Genomic DNA, 21,579 nt, shown 5'->3' on the forward strand with positions numbered 1-21,579 from the left:
ATTATGTTTTTGTATAATCTATTGAAAAGTAAACCAAGTAAAGGCTACTGCATTTCCCAAAATTGGAAGATTGCATTGATAGAACAGGTAGAGCACAGTATGAGATGAAGCTAGATCTCTTAAAGGGATCTTGTCAAGTGCCACTGTCAAAGCAGGCACAAGTTATTTGTGCTTTTTGATGCTTTATATATGTGCAAGGTTCAGCTTTTAATATGTGCAAAGTTTGGAAATTTGGAATGAAAAAATGCACCAGCTACCTTCCAACGCTTAATGAATAAAATCACTGCTGGACAGAGCAATGTGCTCACATATTGATGATGTAGTGGTGTGTAGTGGTTCCTGGCAGGAGAATGTAGATCATCTCTGTCAGTCATTTGAAAGACTAAAGAGTGCTCAGTTGCTGGTAAACCTGGCCAAATGTGAGATCAATAAAGGTCAAGCAATGTATTTGAAGTTAGGTCATCAGATTACGGACTCGTTCTAGCTATTTAATTATTCTGTGTTCTAGTTGGTAGCCAGACTCAGAGGTGAGCCGTTGTGTTTGTTAGAAGGTCGACTGCCCCCACACTTTATGTTCATTTCTTTTCAAACAATGAATGTCAATGTTTAACATTCCATTAACTAATAGAAATCCTACCTGAGAATCTCCAGTTGACAGTGTGAACTCTTCAGTCCAGCAGAGAGGACCTCCACTCCTGAATCTTGGAGGTCGTTGTTACTGATGTCCAGCTCTTTCAGGGAAGAGGTTTCCAGTGTTAAAACTAATTCCAGATTTTCACAAGCCTTTTTTCCAAGATTACAAAAAGCTAGCCTGCAAAGGAAAAGATAATACAATAGCTCTCACAATACAAGCAAAAGGAGATTAACAATGTTTAGAATATCATGTTTGAATAAATTCAGCTAAAATCTTCACATATGTTTACAATGGTGGGGTGATTAGAGTAAAACATATATTAGAATTCGGTGGCAACAAGAAATAAAGGGTCTGATATTTTCCTCCAGGAAACTCCTTGGATAAACATGCATGTGAAACTTAAAAACCAGACAGGTCAGTTATATCATTCAGACTTTGGAGGTGTTGGCATTTTAATCTAAGAGCGTTATAAAATTAATCTCATTTGGTTATAAAATTTTCATTCCTGATAAATACAGCAAATATTTAATTGTTACTGGAGAAATGTACTCCACTCAACATTAGGGCTGCAACAAATGACTAATTTGATAATCGAATAATTGTTCGATTACTGAAATGAATAATCAATTATTTGGATTATGAATCACTACATTACCAAATAACTTTTATGTAGCTATTAGCTTTTAAATTTAGCTTGAGGTTGTTTTATGCATTTGCTAACTAACAATGAAGACAATAAAGATGAATAACATTCACAGTTTTAATTAACTTTCCTGCTAATACAAAAGACAAGAAACTCCAATATATTTTTCCTGTCAAAATTTATAACCAAGGGTGCGCAAAGTAGCAGCAATAAAATATAACAAAACTCAATCTGTTTTTCTTTAATGAAGTAAATAAAACATCATTCTAAATTTAAATGTTAATTTTAAACAGTGCAGTCTGTGCTCTGTGCATTCTGCTGTCTGTCTACACTTAGCTGCAACTAAATTCTTACAATCTCAGGTCTTTATTGAAACAGATGAAAGTCAGCATCTCTCCGTGCTCCTGTGAGAGTCTCGCTCTCCTCTGAGAGTAGATACGCCCCGCTGCAGAGGAGACACGCTCTGATGGCAAAATGGCGAACGTTTGTGGCAAATTTCTCTATGAACAGTTAAATTTTAACTATTTTGTGTAAACGCTTCATTTCAACGGTGACCCTTTGTCCAGCTGCCCTGTGTGTTCACGGAGAACTGCCTCCTGAAACTGTTAGCGAGTGGAGCCAAACTTCCACGGAGAACAGAAAGCTGTTTGGAAACGCTCTCTGTGTTTGCCCAATTTAAACGCACCGGTTCAAATTCGCTAAGACACCGATGCAGTGTTTAAAACTGTAAGCGTTATCTGGAAAGTGAACAGGGTAGCTGTGAATAGCAGTTACTTGCTTCTTTGTTCCAACTCCATTAACGATTCCAGAGAACCTGCATTTCAAAATACAAATGTTACAGCTCAGCTCAGAACATGAAGTAGGACGGCTTTTAACATTAGCTAACTAGCTCTCCAGCGCAACTATCGCCGTGTCCCAAACCAGACACTTCTGTACTTCACACCCTACACTAATGAGTGCACTTCTAATGGTATATGGGCTGTTTTTACACACTATTTAGTGAGCTAATATGCGGACATGGCGTATTTTACCTAGATTAATCTTCACCCAGTGAGTTTCCTCTTCAGATGCTCCAACATGAAGGATGTGCTCCCGTGCCAGCTGAGCTCGGCTTCACAAATAACTCAACTGACAACCTTGTTTTCTGAGTTTACCTCCCACACTTTTGAAGTTTTTGTTCTTGAGGCTGCCTTCGCGCGGTTGTTAACTCTCTAGTCATCGGTAATGTCAAAATGTTCCTAGTCAGCGCAAGAAAGACGCGTAATGACGTCACCAACTAATTGACTATTAGATTAGTTGCCAACTAATTTGGTCGTCGTTTTTAGTCGACTAAGTCGAATAATTGTCGTAACCGTACTCAACATTACTCAAAACTCAACATTAATCAGTAACTACAGTGCTAATAATGATAATCTCACATTCTTCCTACAGATTTCTAACATATCATGTACTAATTTGATTATAAGAGATTTCAACTTGGTGTTAGATCCTTTTTTGGATTGATCTTCGTGTCTAAGAATAGCTCCCTTATAGTGCAAGTAATTTTATGAATAATTAATTAAAAAACTAAACTTCACTGATGTTTTGAGAATGGCTTACAGCACATTTAAAGACACAGAAGTGATTCTCAACAACATAACAAATGCACCCCTCCCTTGAGTGCTCCTTCAAAAGCTTTGCCCCTAAAATTCATAGATGGGCATTGCCAAGGCCACCGACACATTTTGTGGCCATAAAACCTTTCGAAAATTAACACAAATCCCATGGTATAACAAAAGAGCAAGTAAAGTAACTAACGTTAGCTGGGTTGTGGTTTAACAAAATGATAATACAACTGCTATTGTGAAGCTAACCACAAACATAAGCTAAAGGGATAAAAATACTGACCTATTTTTGCTGTTTCACAGAATCAATGAGTTAGTGTCACCTACCAGTCAAGCAAAAACAGAGCAACATCTTCACCCCTTCTCATGCCTTTTTAAATTTCAACAAAGCAGGAATCCGCATCTTGTTCAAATTTTCTCCTTCCACCTTAATTGGTGGAGCAGTTACATGCTGGTGCCTCAGACTAGCTTAACCAAAGAAATAACCAAAGCATATGCAACTGCTGCAGCTGAAAGGACCTATAATAAGGTCCTCCAGCTTCATGGATGGGTTTTTAAATGTACTGAAAAAGCTTAAAGGGCTGACATGCGATCGCTTTTGTAGTTATGCATTTTATTTTTATTCTCAGTTCCTGCCAAAGTCATAGGTCATGAAGCTAGTGCAGTGTAGGCAAAGACTGGCACTCGGATCCTAACATGCTGTCAGAAATGAATCCTCAAAGCTTTGACAACAAACTGCATTAATTACAGCTCTGCACAGTCACACAGCAAGTTCACAGTGTAATAGAAACCAAATGTGTAATATACTTCAGGAAAAAGTATATTGGTTTCCTAAACACCAGTTTCTTGTGCAAAATTTCCTGTTCCACCTTAAATTGTGCAGCAGTTACATTCTGGTATAGCTCATATATAGCTCATATTTTTACATCACTGATCAGCTCTCAGGATCAGCTAAGCTAGAGAAATATCAGCCGATAGCCAAAACTGGCCAATACCGATACATAGCCAGTCAATATTTATCTCTAATTGTGATACTCTTGACATGGACATTACCCTGGTAGAAATACAAGAATCAATCAAATTGTTAAGCACCAATCACCATATGAATTTTGTAAGAAATTTCCTGATTTGATTTCAAAGTTTTTATCTACAATCTACTTACACATTCATAAGGGTGGCACACTCCCACAATCAATCAAAGAAGCTGTTATCACATTAATCATAAAGCAAGGGAAAGATCCTGGGGAAGAAGGTAGTTAGGGGCCAATCTTAATTCTAAATTATGACCAGAAGCCTCGCCCAAAATGCTTGCAAACAGAATTAGTTGTTTAGTAGAGAGACGTGTCCATGCAGATGAGTCCAGCTTAATCACAAATAGGCACACTTCAAGATATCTCAAAATATTATGTATTCACCCTTCACTCATTAAGATTGATATATGATCATCTCTCTGGAGGCAGAGAAAGCATCTGATCAATTAGAGTGGTCATATTTGTTTGCAGTTTTGGTAACACTTTATTTGGAGTGGTCTTTGTAGATGATTAATAAACTCTTAACAGAGTACTAGTAACAAGTCAACAACGTTTCAGTAGTAGTAGCAGTAGTGAAGCATCTAAATACATTTAAACACATATCTTGTAGATGATCTGTTTATACATTACTTACATTAAGTAGATGTGTTATTAATATGTTACTTCCATTATGCAAAACCTAACCTTACCCAAAACATAAGCCTGCCCCTAATCCTGACCCTAATCTTACACTCAACCCAAAACCTAATGCTAACCCTCATATGTTTTTGACATGTTACTGAGAGTCTGCTGAGTGTTAAAAAGGACCACTCAAAATAAAGTGTCAGCACAGTTTTAAATACATTCAATTTTGGTGAAAGGTGTTTTTCTCAGATTAAGATCTTAATCAAAACTCATGTGTCTAGATCATCACTAATGAAGTTTTCCCCTTTTTCAGTTTGTACAGAGCCAAAGCTACGTCCTGTTTCCTTTGGCTCTTGTCTTGGCCTTGGAGCCTTTGGCGGAAAGCATACATGCAGATTGTTCAATTCATTGCTACAGCTTGCAAGATACACTTAATAAAATCTAATTATTCACCAATAATTATTATATATTTCCAAACCTCAGTCCTCTATCCATAAACTACTAGAGTTGATCATGCATTTTGGTACTTTCTCAGATTATTGAACAAAATGGACCAAAAGTGAAATAATTCCAACTAAAGTTCAGAATATAGCAGAGCTTTAGCAATTCCCTTTTAAGATAGCTTTAGAACAACTCACCTACTTGAGAACTATGGGTACTTAACAATCTCGTTCACTGTTCAAGCCAATTTTCTAGCCTTATGGCCAGGTTTAAATCAAACATTGAATATGGGACTCCCTGTCTTTTTCCTTAATCAGTCAAATTAATGCTATAAAATAACATTCCTCCCACAATTATTCTCTCTTTCAAAACATGCCAATATTTTAGCAACTTCACTGTTCACCTTATGACACTGGAGCCATACTTTTTTCTCCAGTTAAATGAGATAAATGTCTTTATAGTCACAGTGTTGTGACTCATAATACAATCACATTTTGGAGACAAATCAAGTCCTACACTGGATGGTGCTTTTGAGGATTATTTTTGTGACCTTAGGCTTTCTTAGTATTTAGCAGGGTTGTGTGTGCGCTATGATATAGGCTTCTCACTGTCCTTTCCTTTTGGCTTTGGGGAAAATGGACAAATGTGAAGTTGGAGTTTCTTGGTCAGGATGTAATTCAGAGTCATTTGCTAAGTTTAACCAGTCTAAGGAGGCACTCATTGCCACCTGCTGTCAGCAGAGGGCAGCAGCGGCACTCGTCTAGGGCAACCTTTTCAAGGACTCCAATTCCCAGAAAGCTCTGGACTTACTGCCTTAATACAACACAGCTGGAGGAGCACCTATTTAAACCCCAGAGACACTCTGGGAAAATGCTGGACTTTTGTTGAGGGGTAGCTGGTAACAGTACGAAACACAGAGAAACGAGAAAAGTTACGAGGTAAGAGAAAAAAAGAGACACTGTTCCAAAGCAAGGAGAAAAAGAGAAAGGGAGCTGTAACAGAAAAGAAAAAAAAGACAATGGCTCTAAATCAAAGAGAAATGGACAAGAGAGCAGTAAAAGGAAAAGGAGAATAAACTAATCAATGTATTACAGTGAAAGTGTCTTATCAATTTGGTTTTCCCCCATTTTACATATGGAACAAGGCAAATACAGAAATAGAGCTGGAAAATACATTTGTTGCTAACTTATTTGGGAGCATTGAAAGCTCAGAGTTCACATGAAAAGGTTTAATTAAGGAGCAAAAGAAAAACTCAGTTTTGGCTTCTTTCAGAAAAACTGCAGCTTCATTTGAGGAGAGCAGAGAAATGGCAGACAGTTTTTATGAGCAAGATGATGTACTCATGTGGAAATGGAGAGCCTTGGGCCAGCCTGAGTTGAGGACTAAGGTATTAGTGGATCAGGTGGTGGGGCCACAGTGTTTTCATGCAAAGGTGATGCGTTGGGCCCATAAAACTTCTGTAGCTGGGCGTGCAGGCATTACAAAGACTCAAAAAAGGATTACAAAGCATTTCTGCTGGCCTAAGCTCCAAAGGGATGTAGTGGGGTTTTGTTGTACTTGTCTGATGTGTCAGAAGTTGCTAAAGCCCAATCAAAAGCTACCAGTGCCTCCTTTGTTTCCCTCCTCCAGTGGTTGAGGAGTTGCTTTCAAGAGTTTTAATTGATTCTGTGTGTACTTTACAAGAAACTAAGAAGGACAATACATACAGTATATTTTAACCATCATGGATATGACTACACACTATCCAGAAGCTGTGCCTCTGAGAAATATTAAGGCTAAAACCATTATTGATGTCCTAGCTAACCTTTCCTTGCTGCCTGAAAAGGTGCAGTCAATATAGGGATCAAATGTTGTGTCTGCTCTATTCCTGGAAGTTATGTTTGAACAGCATAATAACCATTTCACACCATCAGTTTATCATCCTTAGTCATGGTGAGCTGTTCCAGGATGAGCTGGAGTGTACCCCATTGGTGACTCATGATCTTGAGACTGGCGAAGTTACTGCTATTAAACGACATCCATACAGGTTGTCCCCTACTAAGTTGAGTAGGCTGAGGGAAGGGCTTGCTTCCCTCATATATGATGGGGTTGAGCAAATGCAGAGTGAGTGGAGTTCATCAGTGGTACTTGTTACAAAGGCTGATTCTGCACTCTTTTTGTATAAACTATTTAAGAATAAACCAAGTAAAGGCCACTGCATTTCCCAACATTGGAAGATTGCATTGATAGAACAGGTAGAGCACAGTATGAGATGAAGCTAGATCTCTTAAAGGGATCTTGTCAAGTGCCACTGTCAAAGCAGGCACAAGTTATTTGTGCTTTTTGATGCTTTATATATGTGCAAGGTTCAGCTTTTAATATGTGCAAAGTTCGGCAATTTGGAATGAAAAAATGCACCAGCTACCTTCCAACGCTTAATGAATAAAATCACTGCTGGACAGAGCAATGTGCTCACATATTGATGATGTAGTGGTGTGTAGTGGTTCCTGGCAGGAGAATGTAGATCATCTCTGTCAGTCATTTGAAAGACTAAAGAGTGCTCAGTTGCTGGTAAACCTGGCCAAATGTGAGATCAGAAAAGGTCAAGTAACGTATTTCAGGTTAGGTCATCAGATTATGGACTTGTTCTAGCTATTTAATTATTCTGTGTTCTAGTTGGTAGCCAGACTCAGAGGTGAGCCGTTGTGTTTGTTAGAAGGTCGATTGCCCCCACACTTTATATTCATTTCTTTTCAAACAATAAATGTCAACATTTATCATTCCATTAGCTAAGAGAAATCCTGCCTCAGAATCTCCAGTTGACAGTGTGAACTCTTCAGTCCAGCAGAGAGGACCTCCACTCCTGAATCTTGGAGGTCATTGTTACTGATGTCCAGCTCTTTCAGGGAAGAGGTTTCCAGTGTTAAAACTGATTGCAGATTTTCACAAGCCTTTTTTCCAAGATTACAAAAAGCTAGCCTGCAAAGGAAAAGATAATACAATAGCTCTTACAATACAAGCAAAAGGAGATTAACAATGTTTTGAATATCATGTTTGAATAATTCAGCTAAAATCTTAACATATTGTTAAAATAATGGGGTGATTAGAGTAAGAAATATATTAGAATACTGTAGCAACAAGAAATAAAGGGTCTGATATTTTCCTCCAGGAAACTCCTTGGATAAACATGCATGTGAAGCTTAAAAGCAGACAGGTCAGTTATATCATTCAGACTTTGGACTTAAGGTGAGAAGTGTTGGCATTTTAAATCAAGAGGGTACCCCATTCGGTCATAAAGCTATCATTCCTGATAAATACAGCAAATATTTACAGTGGTGTGAAAAAGTGTTTGCCCCTTCCTGATTTCTTATTTTTTTGCATGTTTGTCACACTTAAATGTTTCAGATCACCAAACAAATTTAAATATTAGACAAAGATAACACAAGTAAACACAAAATGCAGTTTCTAAATGAAGATCTTTATTATTAAGGGAAAAAGAAATCCAAACCGACAGGGCCCTGTGTGAAAAAGTGATGGCCCCCTAAACCCAATAACTGGTTGGGCCACCCTTAGCAGCAACAACTGCAATCAAGCGTTTGCGATAACTGGCAATGAGTCTTTTACAGCGTTGTGGAGGAATTTTGGCCCACTCATCTTTGTAGAATTGTTGTAATTCAGCCACATCGGAGGGTTTCTGAGCATGAACCGCCTTTTTAAGGTTTTAATGGTTTTTTTTGTGTGTGTTTCAGGCATCAAATTCGAATTTTGTTTATGTTCACAAATACAATTAAGTTGGTCACCCAAAAAATAATTCTTTGTACTTTTGTCAGTTAAATAAAAGTTTAAGAAAATTAACAAATCACAGGTTCTTTTTTTGTATTGTGTTTTACAAAATGTCCCAATTTTTTCAAGGTTTGTATTCTCAGCACACTTTCCATCTTACTGTCATTGTTGAAAATGCCATTAACAACTGTGTGTAGGCCCCTCTTAAAGATGGTATGTTGCAGTATTAGGTTCTGTTATTGATCCTTGTGCTTTGTATTAGCCAATTAAAAGTCCTCATCCTAGATGCATATTCAGTGTAGATAAGTCTTGAGTGTAGTGTGGTTGCTTAGTCCTTCAATTTGGTTTTGTTTTGAACATGTGTAAATGAATTCAAGAATGCAGTTCCAATCTGTCTACCCCAGAGAGCATGCTCCAGCTCCACAGCTTTAACCTCTACAGAGCAGACCGCTCCACAGAGCCTCAGGCAAGAAAACAGGTGGTGGAATCTGTTTTTCTATCAATCAAGGCTGGTGTACAGATGTCACCGTGTTAACAAAAACATGCAGTCCTAACCTGGAACCACTTTTTATCAACTGTAAACCTTTTTCCCACCAGGACTCTCATTAAATATAACAATGGCAAGCCCTGTTTTAATGCCAAGCATAACCAGCATTTTCTTCTAGCACCTCACTTACCTGCCTTATTACCCCCTTTTAATCTGACTGTTACCTCACTTATCATTTTTTGACACTATATATCCTTTAACTGCTGCTGCACTCAGCACTTTAATACAGGTGATTCAAAAAGGTTTATCTGATTTCAAAGTGCCATATTTTTACAACCGTGAGATGCCTAGGAACCAGTCACATACCATTTGAAAGAAGGGGTCATAAAGTTTCTGTCACCGGAAGATGGTTCCTTCAGTCTGCGAGGAGATGGAGACCCCTGAGCAGAAAGTGGTTTGCTTGACAGAAGAACACCTAAGCAACATGGAACTAGCCAGAAATGAACAGAATACCATTTGCCAGACAAAATGGGCTGTAAGATGCTTTACAGACTAAACAACATTAATTTTGATCTGATAAAAATTACAACACTGAGCTAAACTTGATAGTGTGTCAGTTTTATGGCTCAGTCAGATTTGGTCAGACTCTGAAGATCAGACTACACGTTCGGCGAATGGTATTGGGTTCATTTTGGGCTGATTCGCTGTTCAGCTGTTCTTCTGTCACAGCTGCCGAATGAAAAGCTGCTCAGTGGTCATGACAGTTTAGGAATTTAATGTAAGGAGCTGGAGAACAAAATCCCGGCTGTGCAGTGAGTGGGCAGAGTTCGTTACGCTGACATAGCAACAAGCTGCTTGTTCAGGAACTACAATTTGGCAGAAGGAACTGCAAACATTAAAACATTAAACGCCGCGTTCACAGCCCATTTTATTAATTTAGTACTTTATTTATTTACTGTTTTATAAAAGCTATATTTACCTAGGATTATCTAGTAAATTTCACAATAGTTATTGTGTACTTGTGAAGTGTCCTCTAAATATTGCCTGTAAAAACTACATAATTACTTATTCATTTCCAAATAATTATTTTATTCTGTCAGTACTTACTACCGTACATGCCTGGCTATTTCATATAAATTACTATGTACTTGCAAAGTATGTACCAAAAATTAAATAATACTACTCATTTACTTATTAGATACCAGGTGTTCACTGTACCATAAAAGAAAAATACCAGATTCTTACTGTACCATAACATGAAATTCTACCCACTGAGGTTTTTAGATTTTTATTAGCTTGCAGCTATTAGTATCTATTAGAGATACATACAACCCTACCATAAACCAAAATTACTGCAGTGTATATAAATTATTTAGAGGTGAATTATTCATTTCATAAATTTATTTTCTGAATTGGATCAGCACTTGAGCCATTTAAAATAAAAGCATGTAAGCTTAAGCTGCAGCTTAGTCATATATGAATTATGGTTGGTTTTTGAACTTCTTTTACAATGTTTAAAATATTTAAATGGAAGTTTGACTCACAGAGCTCGTCTTGTGTTTTTCACCATTGGCAGTAGTCTGCTCAGTCCTTCCTCTGAAGGCCTGTATTTCTTTAGCTCAAACTTTTCTTGAGTCTCCTCTGACATCAGCAACACAAACACCAGAGCTGACCACTGTGTGGATGAGAGTTCTTGTTTTGTGAGATCTCCTGAGGTCAGGTGTTTCTGGATTTCAGTCATCAGTGAATTGTCTTTCAGTTCACTCAGGCAGTGGAGGAGATTCATGCTTCTGTCAGATGATATTTCCTCATGGAGTTTTTTCTTGATATAGTCAGCTGTGCCACTGTCACTCTCTGCTTTGATCTTCAGATTCGGCAGAAGTTCAGTTAGGACACCGTGACTGTCCTCCAGTGAGAGGCCAAGGAGGAAACGGAGGAAAAGGTCTAGGTGTCCATTTTCACTCTGCAAAGCTCTTTCCACTGCACTCTTATGAAGATCTGTTATTCTCTTTTTCCTCCATTTAAACTTGTTCCAGAATGTCCCCTTTTTGAATGCATTCCTTTTCTTGTTGTAGTGTGAGTGATGCACATATAAAGCTGCAAGGCTTTCCTGAACACTCAGATGCACAAAGCTGAAAACATTCTTCTCAGAAACTCCCTCCTGCTGACTGAAAATCTGTGTGCACACTCCTGAGAACACAGTGCCATCACTGAAATCAATACCACATTTCTTGAGATCATCTTCATAGAAATTCAGCGCACCACTCTCAAGATTACAGAAGGCCAGTTCACCAAGCTTCAGAATGATGTGCTCAGCATCAACAGTTGTGGTCATCTCACTGTATTTCTTTTTCATTAAGTTTTTCTGCTGCAATAGGAAGTTTATGTACATTCCTGTCAGGGTTGTGGGGATTTCCTTATTGCTGTCTTGACCCATCAGAGACTGAAGCACAGTGGCAGAGATCCAGCAGAACACTGGGATTTGACACATGATGTGGAGACTCCTTGATTTCTTTATGTGTGAAACAATTTTCATTGCCATATCCTCATTACAGTATTTGCTGAAATATGCCTCCTTTTGTTCATCACTGAATCCTCGCACTTCTGTCACCAGACTGATGTAGTCCCGGGGAATCAGATGGGCGGCTGCTGGTCGGCACGTTATCCAGATTAGAGCAAAGGGAAGCAGATTTCTGTTGATAAGATTTGTGATCAGTGATCCTACTGAGGTCTTCTTATGGATATCTTTGACTTCCTCTCCATCCTCAAAGTAAAGAGGAAAGCGGCACTCATCCAGTCCATCGAAGATAAACAAAATTTTACCATCATCTTCTGCAAGAGACTTCAGTTCAGCTTTTGAAGAAAAAAAACAATGATTCAGTAGTTCAATCAAACTGACCTTCTTATCTTTCTTCAGATTCAGTTCACGGAAGGGAAGAGGAAAAATGTAGTTTATGTCCTGATTCTCTTCTCCCTTCGTCCAGTCGAGTATGAATTTATGCACTGACACAGTTTTGCCCACTCCAGCAATTCCCATTGTCAACACTTTTCTGTTCCTTCTACTGGTACCAGGCTGGACCTTGAAAAGGTCACTGCATTTGACACAAACTTCCTCACCAGAAGGTCGGTTAGGGGACATTTCCATTTGCATCACTTCATGTTCGTGAATGACTCCTCCACTTTCATTCCGCACTACAATGAGATCAGTGTAGATATCCTCCAAGAACCTTGCATGGCCTGTTTTTGAATTCCCAATTAGTACACTTTCATACAGCTGCCTGAGGGTGGACTTGCAGTGCTGTTGATCTTCTGTGAAAGAAATAAGAAACAAGGTATTTCTTAAGAGGTAAATCAGCTTATCAAGAGTTAGAGTTACTGCAATTAGCCTACGAAGTGTTTGTCATCATTACAAAGACAAACATGAAACAACATAACTGCATTGTCTTATACTTCACTTTATTATATATGACTGCATCATGAGCCAGTGGCACAAATTAGCCAGAAGAAGAAGTCCTTGTTGGATACTCCAACCCACTTGTTACTTGTTCTCAAATATGTAGGGATTTATTGGCAGATAAATACAAGAAAAAGACAAATAGCTTTTGTAACACAACATTAAAAAAGGTCTAGAGTAAGCAAATATTTTACGCACCTGCATATTCTATTCTTTGAATTTGAAACACAAAATATGATATTATGTGCCTGTAAGACCTGTAAAAGTGAGACCTGATAACCTGATAGAATAGAATGTTTTCTATTTATTTTAAAATGCAAAAAATAAAAAGGTCAGCTTGTGTTAACTTTGCTGAATAATCATCAGTGGTCTGTGAAACTGATGCTGACAATGTTCCTTTATTAAAATAGCTTAAATATGTTACACAGAAATGTCAAAGCAACCATCTACTGTCACTTTCTTTCATGAATTATTTATTGTTTCATTGATTGATTTGTATGTCTACGTGACTATCCTTATGATTTGTCCTGTGAGATTCTCTATTTCATTTAAGCATGGTTTATCTTAAAGAACACAGTGACACTAAGGTTTGTCAACTATTCTCATGAGCAACTGACACATAAACATTAACAGTCAGTAAAAAGATTAGTAAAGTACATAATATCTTGTTCTAATAAGATTAGAATGCTCCAATGGTATTGGCTTAAACGCCATCGTCCAGTGGTCCAACCTACTGGTACAAAAAGGCTAATTTAGGGAACACTGCCAGTCAAGCTCAGTGTAGTTTGGCTCACAGAGAGTGAAGGTTAGGCTGTTTTCTTGGTTTATTCATGCATTTTCTTTTCATTTTAAATCAGTAATCATTTTTGTTATCTTTTTGAGTGATTTATTATTTTTCTCCATTATAAGAAAACATATATTTGTCTAAACATTCTTTTTTCGATTTTGACATTTGTGGATTTTTTGACTTTATTCTGGCCCAACAGAATTCTCAGTATGACACAAATGATTCATAATTTTGTTTAATGCCTGTCATTGATTTATTGGAACAATACTTTGTTTAGGGTGTTAACTTGATATTGTTTATCAGTGGCTTTGTTGATGGCTTTATTTATTGGGCTGTCATTTTTATGGGTAGTACAGTGGGTAGCGCTGTTGCCTCTCAGCAAGAAGGGCCTGGGTTCGATTCCCCAGCCTAGCGACCAGGGTCCTTTTTGTGTGGGGTTTGCATGTTCTCCCTGTGTCTGTGTGGGTTTCCTATGGGTGCTCCTCTCACAGCCCTAAGACATGCAGTCAGGCCAATTAGAGATACAAAAATGCATGTCTGTGTGTCTGCCCTGCGATGGACTGAGGATCTGTCCAGGGTGTTTCCTGCCTTCTGACCAGTGACTGCTGGGATAGGCTCCAGCTCCCCCTGCAACCCAGGAGGATAAGCATAGATAGAAGCATATCTGTAAGGCCTAGATAATGTGTGTTTATGAGATGTTGCAGATACTAACAATGAGTGTGTTTACAAGCCCTTAATAATATGATAACAGCAGAAAATCAGATTTTGTTATTAATTCGTTCTCCACGTTTACATGCACTCAAGTAATCAGATAATAGGAAACTCCAGGTCTACATGAGTTAGACAAAAATCAGACTTCTGCTTTGCACTTTGCAACTCGCCAATAAACTCACAGAAGAAGACGTGACATAAATGTGATGTATATCTCAAACGTTACAGTTTTTTTTTTTTAACATCAAGTCAGTCACTTCATGTATATTTATGTATCATCTAGAAATGAAGAATATTTCAGTCCTTAATTTCAAGTATGTAGTTGGTATTAGTGTTGCTCCAAAAGTGTTTTGTTGCCGTCTTGCGGGTGCTGTGTTAAACAAATCAGAGTGAAGGTTTACACACACTGAATACCCCCATTACTGAGCTAAAATCCAGCTCTCTTTATTGGATTTCCAGGCCTTAATCTTAAGAAATTGGAATATGCTGTTTACATGACCCCTGCAATGGACTGACAACCTGTCCAGGGTGTATCCTGCCTTCCGCCCAATGACTGCTGGTATAGGCTCCAGCATCCCCCCACGACCCAGAAGGATAAGCAGTTTAGAAAATGGAGCAAACTCAATTGTTGAACAAAGCTGCACCCACACAGTTAAAGACAATAAACAATTTTTGTGTAAATGCTCTTTGTGAACTACCTGATTTCTTTCTTCTGTGTGAGGTATTGCTTCATAGAACTATGACATTTAAATAAATGTTTGAAGTACATACTAAAAGTAATCATCAGTGTAGAAGAAGAGGCAGATAAAAATGCTCTTTTATTTTGAACCGGTACTTCAACATCCAAGAAACACTAACCCAACATGAAACACAAGGGGGGTGTAATGCAGGAGGACATAACATACAAGGAGAGTAGACACTTCTACCTACTGCTTAACTGCAACTCTACTCAAAAACAATTTACACCAAGCAACAAAACTACACTGATAACATCCACATCGGCAACAACAGCGATAAGTACAGTCGCTTTCTAAACCGGGAGCACAGCGCCGTCTGAGAGCCACTTTACATCGTCGCATCTTCTAAGCTCCTCATGGCAGTGCGGCCCAGGTGGACCCCAAAGTTTATACTAACATGGTTAACGTGGCTAGGCACCAGGACTGGGAGGTCAAGGAAACATGTAATATGGTTTCTCATGTTTGTCCTGTTTCCAAAACATTGTAGTTTAATGTGACCCAACTTGCATATAGTGTGGCTGTCCAGGTCCTTTTCCCTTCAAAGTGCTTCCATACACCAGCTTTTAATGCAGAAGGTGCTGGTCAGATTTGTTATGTGCACGCCACACCACCCATCAAAGTTTCCCCTTTTGCGTTCCGTCAACATGACGTTATCAATGAAAAATTAGAAAATAAATTTTTGACATTTGTGAATCGATTCAGAATTGTCCATGTCTGCATCGCAGACATTTCCCCGCCCCACTGCTAATACAATATGCAGACCATGGTGTTCAAGCTGAAACAGATTTTCACTGTAATGCAGTATTAAATGTGACAGTGGTGATGAGCTGAGTTTACCTGCAGTGAGAGCACTAACTGAGTCTCCAGTCTGAGCTGCAGTGGAGGAGGCTGTGGTATTCTTACCAGTTACCTCTTCACTTTTTTCTGAACCTGAGGGCAGACAGGAGAAATAGAAAACAGAAAAAAAAACTGTCTTAGTAATTATTATTTAGCTGAGTCAGTAGAAACTTTGTTGTAAATATCCCTTCACTCTTGTAAGCTTCTTCTGCTGAACAGAGAAAACACAGTCACATGTAGGACACAGAGGATCATGCAGAAATCAGCAGATTTCTTTCAATCATTTAGCTGATTTGTGTTGCGATTTTTTGATTATGATTATGATTTTATGATGGCCATTGCTACTTTTGCTGATAAAAAGAACTTGGAATTAAGGGAGTATTTTAACCATAGTTACTGTTGTAATATCTGATATTTCAATGAATACTGTTTATCTGTTTGAAAGAGAACCTATTTTATATTATATTGTGTCATTCATGAGTAGCATCACTCTTCTACATCAAGGCTTTTTCTCTGTAGTCATCTCCATAACCAGCACTAACATAAAGCATACGACATTCCATTATGTTCATGAGTATTTGAGTCATACATACATTTCTCTCTTTCTCTATTTATTTATCTTTGTCTGTCAGTCAGTCAGTCACTCACAGATTTTCTGAGGTGGCTAGCACTAAGTGACCAACTGTGCTAAATGTCAGGTCTCTTTCTAAGTGCAGTTGTGAGTTCGGACCATGTCTTCAACATGTGGTGGTAGTATGAGGGATAATTGAGTGAGAGAGGGGGGAGAACTCTGAGAACTTGGGCTTGAGTTCTGGGCACCTTCTGCCTGTAGCTAAAAGGCCAGATCCCCAAAAAGGCTCCAAGATGACCTCAAAAGCTGTCAAGGTTTAGGACTGAGCGATTATCGAATGAAGAGAAAAGATGGTTCTGAAATAACAGCTGTAGCAGCTTGGATAGAAAACTTGATAAGACTATGCCAGCGGTATATGGAGAAGCTGGATTCACAATGAGATTGGTCAGATAGTCTAGTATTTGTGTATCTGAGGCATAGTATGGTTAGGTAGAGAAGTTTAGTCTAGGCAGAAAAGAGGTCTAGTAACACAGGCCCCTTGTATGGTGTTGGAGTAAGTGGTTGCTATCAAGGATGTAAGATGGGAAGAAAAATGGAGCAGATTTTGATTTGCAGAGTTTGATTTTTGAATTTGATTGTGTGACTCGGTGGCATGCTGCTTAACAGACATCCGGGTCTGAACCCCTGATGAACAAGCCAAGGGGCGACAGTGGCAAGGAAAAACTCCCAGTGAGGAAGAAACCTTGAGAGGAACCAGGACTCAACAGGGGAACCCATCCTCCTCTGATCGACACGGGATTGTGAAGATTGTGTTAAATATGGTAGGCAAATAGGTTGGCATGATGATAAAGCAGATTACATCCTGAATGAAATAAACATAAAGCAGGAATGGCTGTTGGAGGTAGCCAGTCCATACGAGGGTTGAAGGGCTTGATGACTAAGGCAACTGGATGATTATCTGGCCACTGCGGGAGGTAGTTTGGCATGGAAAATCCTGTTGGCAACAGTACGTTTGTTCAGTTACAACATTGGATGAGAATCACTTGATCACTTCGAATTTGAATTGAATCCAACAGAAGACAGAAGTGAGTTGCGGAGCTGTTGTACTGGAGCTGATCTGAGATGGAACAAAGTTGAGTCAGAAATGAGTTGCAGAACTAAGGAATGTATGAGCTGATCTGAGATGGAGCTGATCTGAGACGGACTTGAGTGAAGCCAGAAACCAGATGCAGGACTGAGCTGCATAGGAGCTAATCAGAGATGGAGCCAAGTGGAATCCGAAACAAGTTGTAAAGCTGATTGTAAGGGAGCTGATCCAAGATGGAGCAAAGTCAAGACAGAAAAAAAGCTGCAGAGCAGAGTTGTGCAGGAACCGATTCGAGATGGAGTGAGGAGTTGCAGAGCTGAGGCAGCTGAACAAGGAGTTGAACTTGAGTTAAAGCCAGGATGAGATGGAGCCATGATAAGGCAGAAAAGAGTTGCAGAGCTGGGTTGCTGGAGCCGATCCAAGATGGAGCCAAGTGGAGAGATGAGTAGCAAAGCTGAGACACGTCACAGTTGAACACAAGAAGGGAGTTGCAGAGCTGAGTTGCAGGAGCTGATTTGAGATGATGCCAATCCAAGATGCAGCTGAGTGGAGCGAGGAGTCGCAGAGCTGAGACACAGCAGAGCTGATCCAAGAAGGAGTTGAACTTGAAATGAGAAGGGAGTTGCAGAGCTGGGTTGCAGGAGCTGATCCAAGATGGAGCGTGCCGAGATGGAGTGGACTGAGACGGAGCTGGGTTACAGGAGCCGACTGAAGATGGCCTGAGTGGGCTGAGACAGAGCCATGTAGTGTCAGAAGGGAGAAAAGTGAAAGTGCGTGATGCAGAGAGAGAGAGAGAGAGAGACTGGGATGATGAGGGAAGGGGAGGAATGAAAAAGGGAGGGGGTTGGATGATAAAGGGAAGGGATGAAAACGGGTGGAAGTGTGATGGGAAAAAAATCCCATAGAAAGAAAGAGGTGCTTGGATCAGTAGATTGAGCATGTAACATTAAATAACGTAACACTACATGGAACAGAGGATAAGGAAATTAAGTGGCTCTATCCACATTACATTACATTGGCAGTGAGGACAATACAATAGGATTGAATGAGAGGGTCCCCATTAAGAACATACACAGCAGAATAAAACTAGCAAAGTATGCAGGAAGCAGGAAAACAGATGTACGAACAGCGAAAAAGGCTTAACAAAATAATGCATTGCGTCCAGCTGAGTAGATGCAAGACGTGATAAGGGACAGGAAGTTTGGCCTCATGCTAGAGAGAAAAGAGGGGAATACAAGGGAGGTGAAAAGACATGGGCAAGAGAGGAGAACCGGTGGCTAGTGGAGCGGGTTGGAACGGCGCGAAGGGGTGACGACGTCATGGAGAATATGCGTAGGCATCATGACAACATCACACAGGGTGAGCGTGGCGCAGTCACGTGGTGTGCGCAACCGCGCAAGCTGAGGGTCAAACAGTGGCGCCAAAAGCAGGTTTGTTTACCTCCGCCCTGAGCTGAGACAGAGTGGAACACAACAGCATGGAAGAAGGGTGCAGAGTGCCAGAGTGGCTCGCAGAGAGGGTGCAGGGTGCCAGAGTGGCTCGCAGCTACACCAGCATCACAGGAACGGAAGGTGAGGATGTGAATTTATAGAGCATTGGATTGAAAGAAGGAGGGGTTTAAGCCATGCTCCTCCCCTCAAACTTCAGTTATAACATAACTACATTCCATCAACTGAAGCAGATGAAGTGCAGTTCCAGTCCTGTCATCATGCCCCCCTCTTGCACTCTTTCTGTCTCTCTCACTCACATGCAGGGAAGATGTGGTCTGTGTCTCAAACCACATATACTGTACAAAATATCATGTCAAATTAATACACAATCAATGGTGCTTTTACAATTTAATGCAGTAATGTTCAGATTGTGACACAGCCTATATGTAGTCAGGTCAGGATGCATTATATGGAGTTATGACATAACTGAAGTTTGAGAAAAGACCACGCCTAAACTTCTCCTTCCCGATTTCAGCTTCCTATAAATACCAGTCCTTCACTCCTACTCGTGACGAAATTTCGCACCGACCCGGCTTTGTGCTGCTACCTGCTATCAGCTCGTCGTCATGGACCTCGACATTGTCGCTTCCGATGATGACCTCTTTGGAGAAAGCCAGCATCTTTCCTCCCAGGGATCCGCGCGTCCTGCACCCAGGCTCAAGTCCGTCATCGCGGTTCCCAACACGCCTGCTGCCTTGGCTTCCTCCGGCTCCTCGTCTCGCCTCGCCGGCTCTCGTACGGCGCGCACCCGGATCCACCGCCCACTCCGATGCGGTCTTCGCGCACGCGACACAACCGTCGAGAGGCTCCCCCGGATCCGGCGTTTCCGCGCCCCTCCTGTTCTTAATCTAGACCTCCATCTATCTCCAATTGGACCGTTGCTAAACTGCAGAAGGTCCTTAGGGACCGGCGCATTCCTTTCGCCCGCACGGCACCTAAGGCAGAGCTTTTTTCCCTGTACGTGCAGTCTCTCGGGAGTAAACAGTGCCTGCCTTCCGCTGCTAAGGCGCAGCCTGATTGCGTCACCTTCCCCACGGCCCCGGCGCGTGATGACGTCACCGACTCCCAGGACGCCCCCTCGTCTGAAGTGCCACCCTCTGCTGGATGTCCCGGCCCTGCTACCAGGCAGCTTGCCTCCGTTGCTGGCCCAGCCAGCACTGTCGTCGCCCCCATTGCATGCCTTGCTTCTGTTTTTTCTCGTCTCTCTCCCCCTATATTTTCCCAACCTTTTTCTGCCCCACCTTTGGCTATGTCTCTTCTTTCTTCTTCTCAGCTTCCTCCTTTATCATCCCATCCCCTCCCTTTATCATCCCATTCCCTCCCCTTATCATCCCTCCCCTTCCCTTCATCATCCCTCCCTGTTCCCTCATCATCCCAGCCCCTCCCCTTTTCTTCGTACGCATTTCCTCCATCTTTCATGACATTCCCTGCTTGCTCTTCTGCCTCGTTTTGTCATCCCATTCCAGGTCTCCAGTCGCAGTCACTGCCAGCCCAGCCTCGGCCCCTCCTCGCCGACTCCTCGTTTTCCCTGTACACCGCTCCTCCTGCTGTCCCACCCAGCGATGCCCGCCTCTTCAATCCACCTCTTGTCTCTTCTGCCCTGCGTGCGTAGATCCTCCAAGGTGCAGATGTCAGTCTCCCCTCATTACTTCACCCCTCCGCTGCCTCGTGTGCTCCCCGTACCATTGACACTGGCGATGTTTCTCTTACCCTTAAGTGTGCCGATCCTCACACCTCTAAGGTCCTCACCACTCCTGAGTTCGCACTCGCCTTTTCCATCTACCGTGATGTCCTCTGTTCAGCCTCCCATCGCGGCGCCAGGAACTGGATGACTATCTTTCTATCATCTTGGACCTCGCCGTTCGATTTGGAGGGTCAGGTTTCTACGATTACCATTGTCTGTTCTCAGCCCGTGCATCTGCCCGTCTTCAGCAGTGGAACATGTCTACATATTGGGGCTACCTCTACTGTCGCGTTTTTGCTGGTCGGACTGCTCTCTCCTGTGAGCTCTGCGGTTGCCCATCTCACCCTGCTTCCTCCTGCAATCTCGTTGCTCTGCCTCCTCCTGCTCCCTGACCTGCCGTACCCTCAGCCCCTACGGCGGCCCCCGCCCCTATCTTTACAACTCGCTGTGCTTCCTGCCTCATCCCTTTTGTGTTGCAACCTCCTCTCCGCTGTGTCTGAGCCTGATGTTGTGTCTTCCCTTTTAGCCAAGGAAGTTTCATTAGGTTTTATGATCGGCCCTTTCGCTTCTGCTCCCTTCTCCACCTATCGTGTCAGTCCTATTGGCGTTGCCACTTGTAAATACTCCGGCAAGAAACGACTCATCATCGATTTGTCTGTCCCTCATGGTTCTTCAGAACCATCCATCAACAGCCTCGTGCCTAGCTCTGATTTCTCTCTCCACTATGCTACTGTGGATAATGCTATATCGCTCATCAAGCATGCCAGCCGTGGAGCTTGGCTCGCAAAGGCTGACATTGTCTCGGCTTTTAAGATCCTCCCTCTGCACCCTGATTTTTGGCATCTGTTTGGAGTTTGCTGGGATGGCAGATTTTATTGTGCAGTTTGACTCGCCTTCAGATGCAAGAGCAGCCCCAAGATTTTCGACACTCTGGCCGAAGCCTTGTGTTGGATCTTGCTGAATGTTTGCAGACTACCCTATGTGCTTCACCTCCT

The 21,579-nt window shown here is 41.2% G+C and overlaps 1 protein-coding gene across 1 annotated transcript in view; it reads right to left on the reverse strand.

Annotated features, from left to right (window-relative positions):
- LOC118803731 (NACHT, LRR and PYD domains-containing protein 12-like) overlaps nt 1-21,579 on the reverse strand; it is an 80,278-nt gene that overhangs the window by 49,958 nt on the left and 8,741 nt on the right. Inside the window, exons 3-7 of the mRNA XM_036564221.1 lie at nt 20,863-20,900; nt 19,777-19,786; nt 10,771-12,532; nt 7,762-7,935; nt 638-811 (exon numbers count right to left, since the gene is read on the reverse strand). Of these exons, the coding sequence (XP_036420114.1) occupies nt 638-811; nt 7,762-7,935; nt 10,771-12,532; nt 19,777-19,786; nt 20,863-20,900 (2,158 nt within the window). The remainder of the gene's footprint in view (nt 1-637; nt 812-7,761; nt 7,936-10,770; nt 12,533-19,776; nt 19,787-20,862; nt 20,901-21,579) is intronic.

Source organism: Colossoma macropomum, unplaced genomic scaffold (genome assembly GCF_904425465.1).
Source record: "Colossoma macropomum unplaced genomic scaffold, Colossoma_macropomum, whole genome shotgun sequence".
Lineage (NCBI taxonomy): Eukaryota > Metazoa > Chordata > Actinopteri > Characiformes > Serrasalmidae > Colossoma > Colossoma macropomum.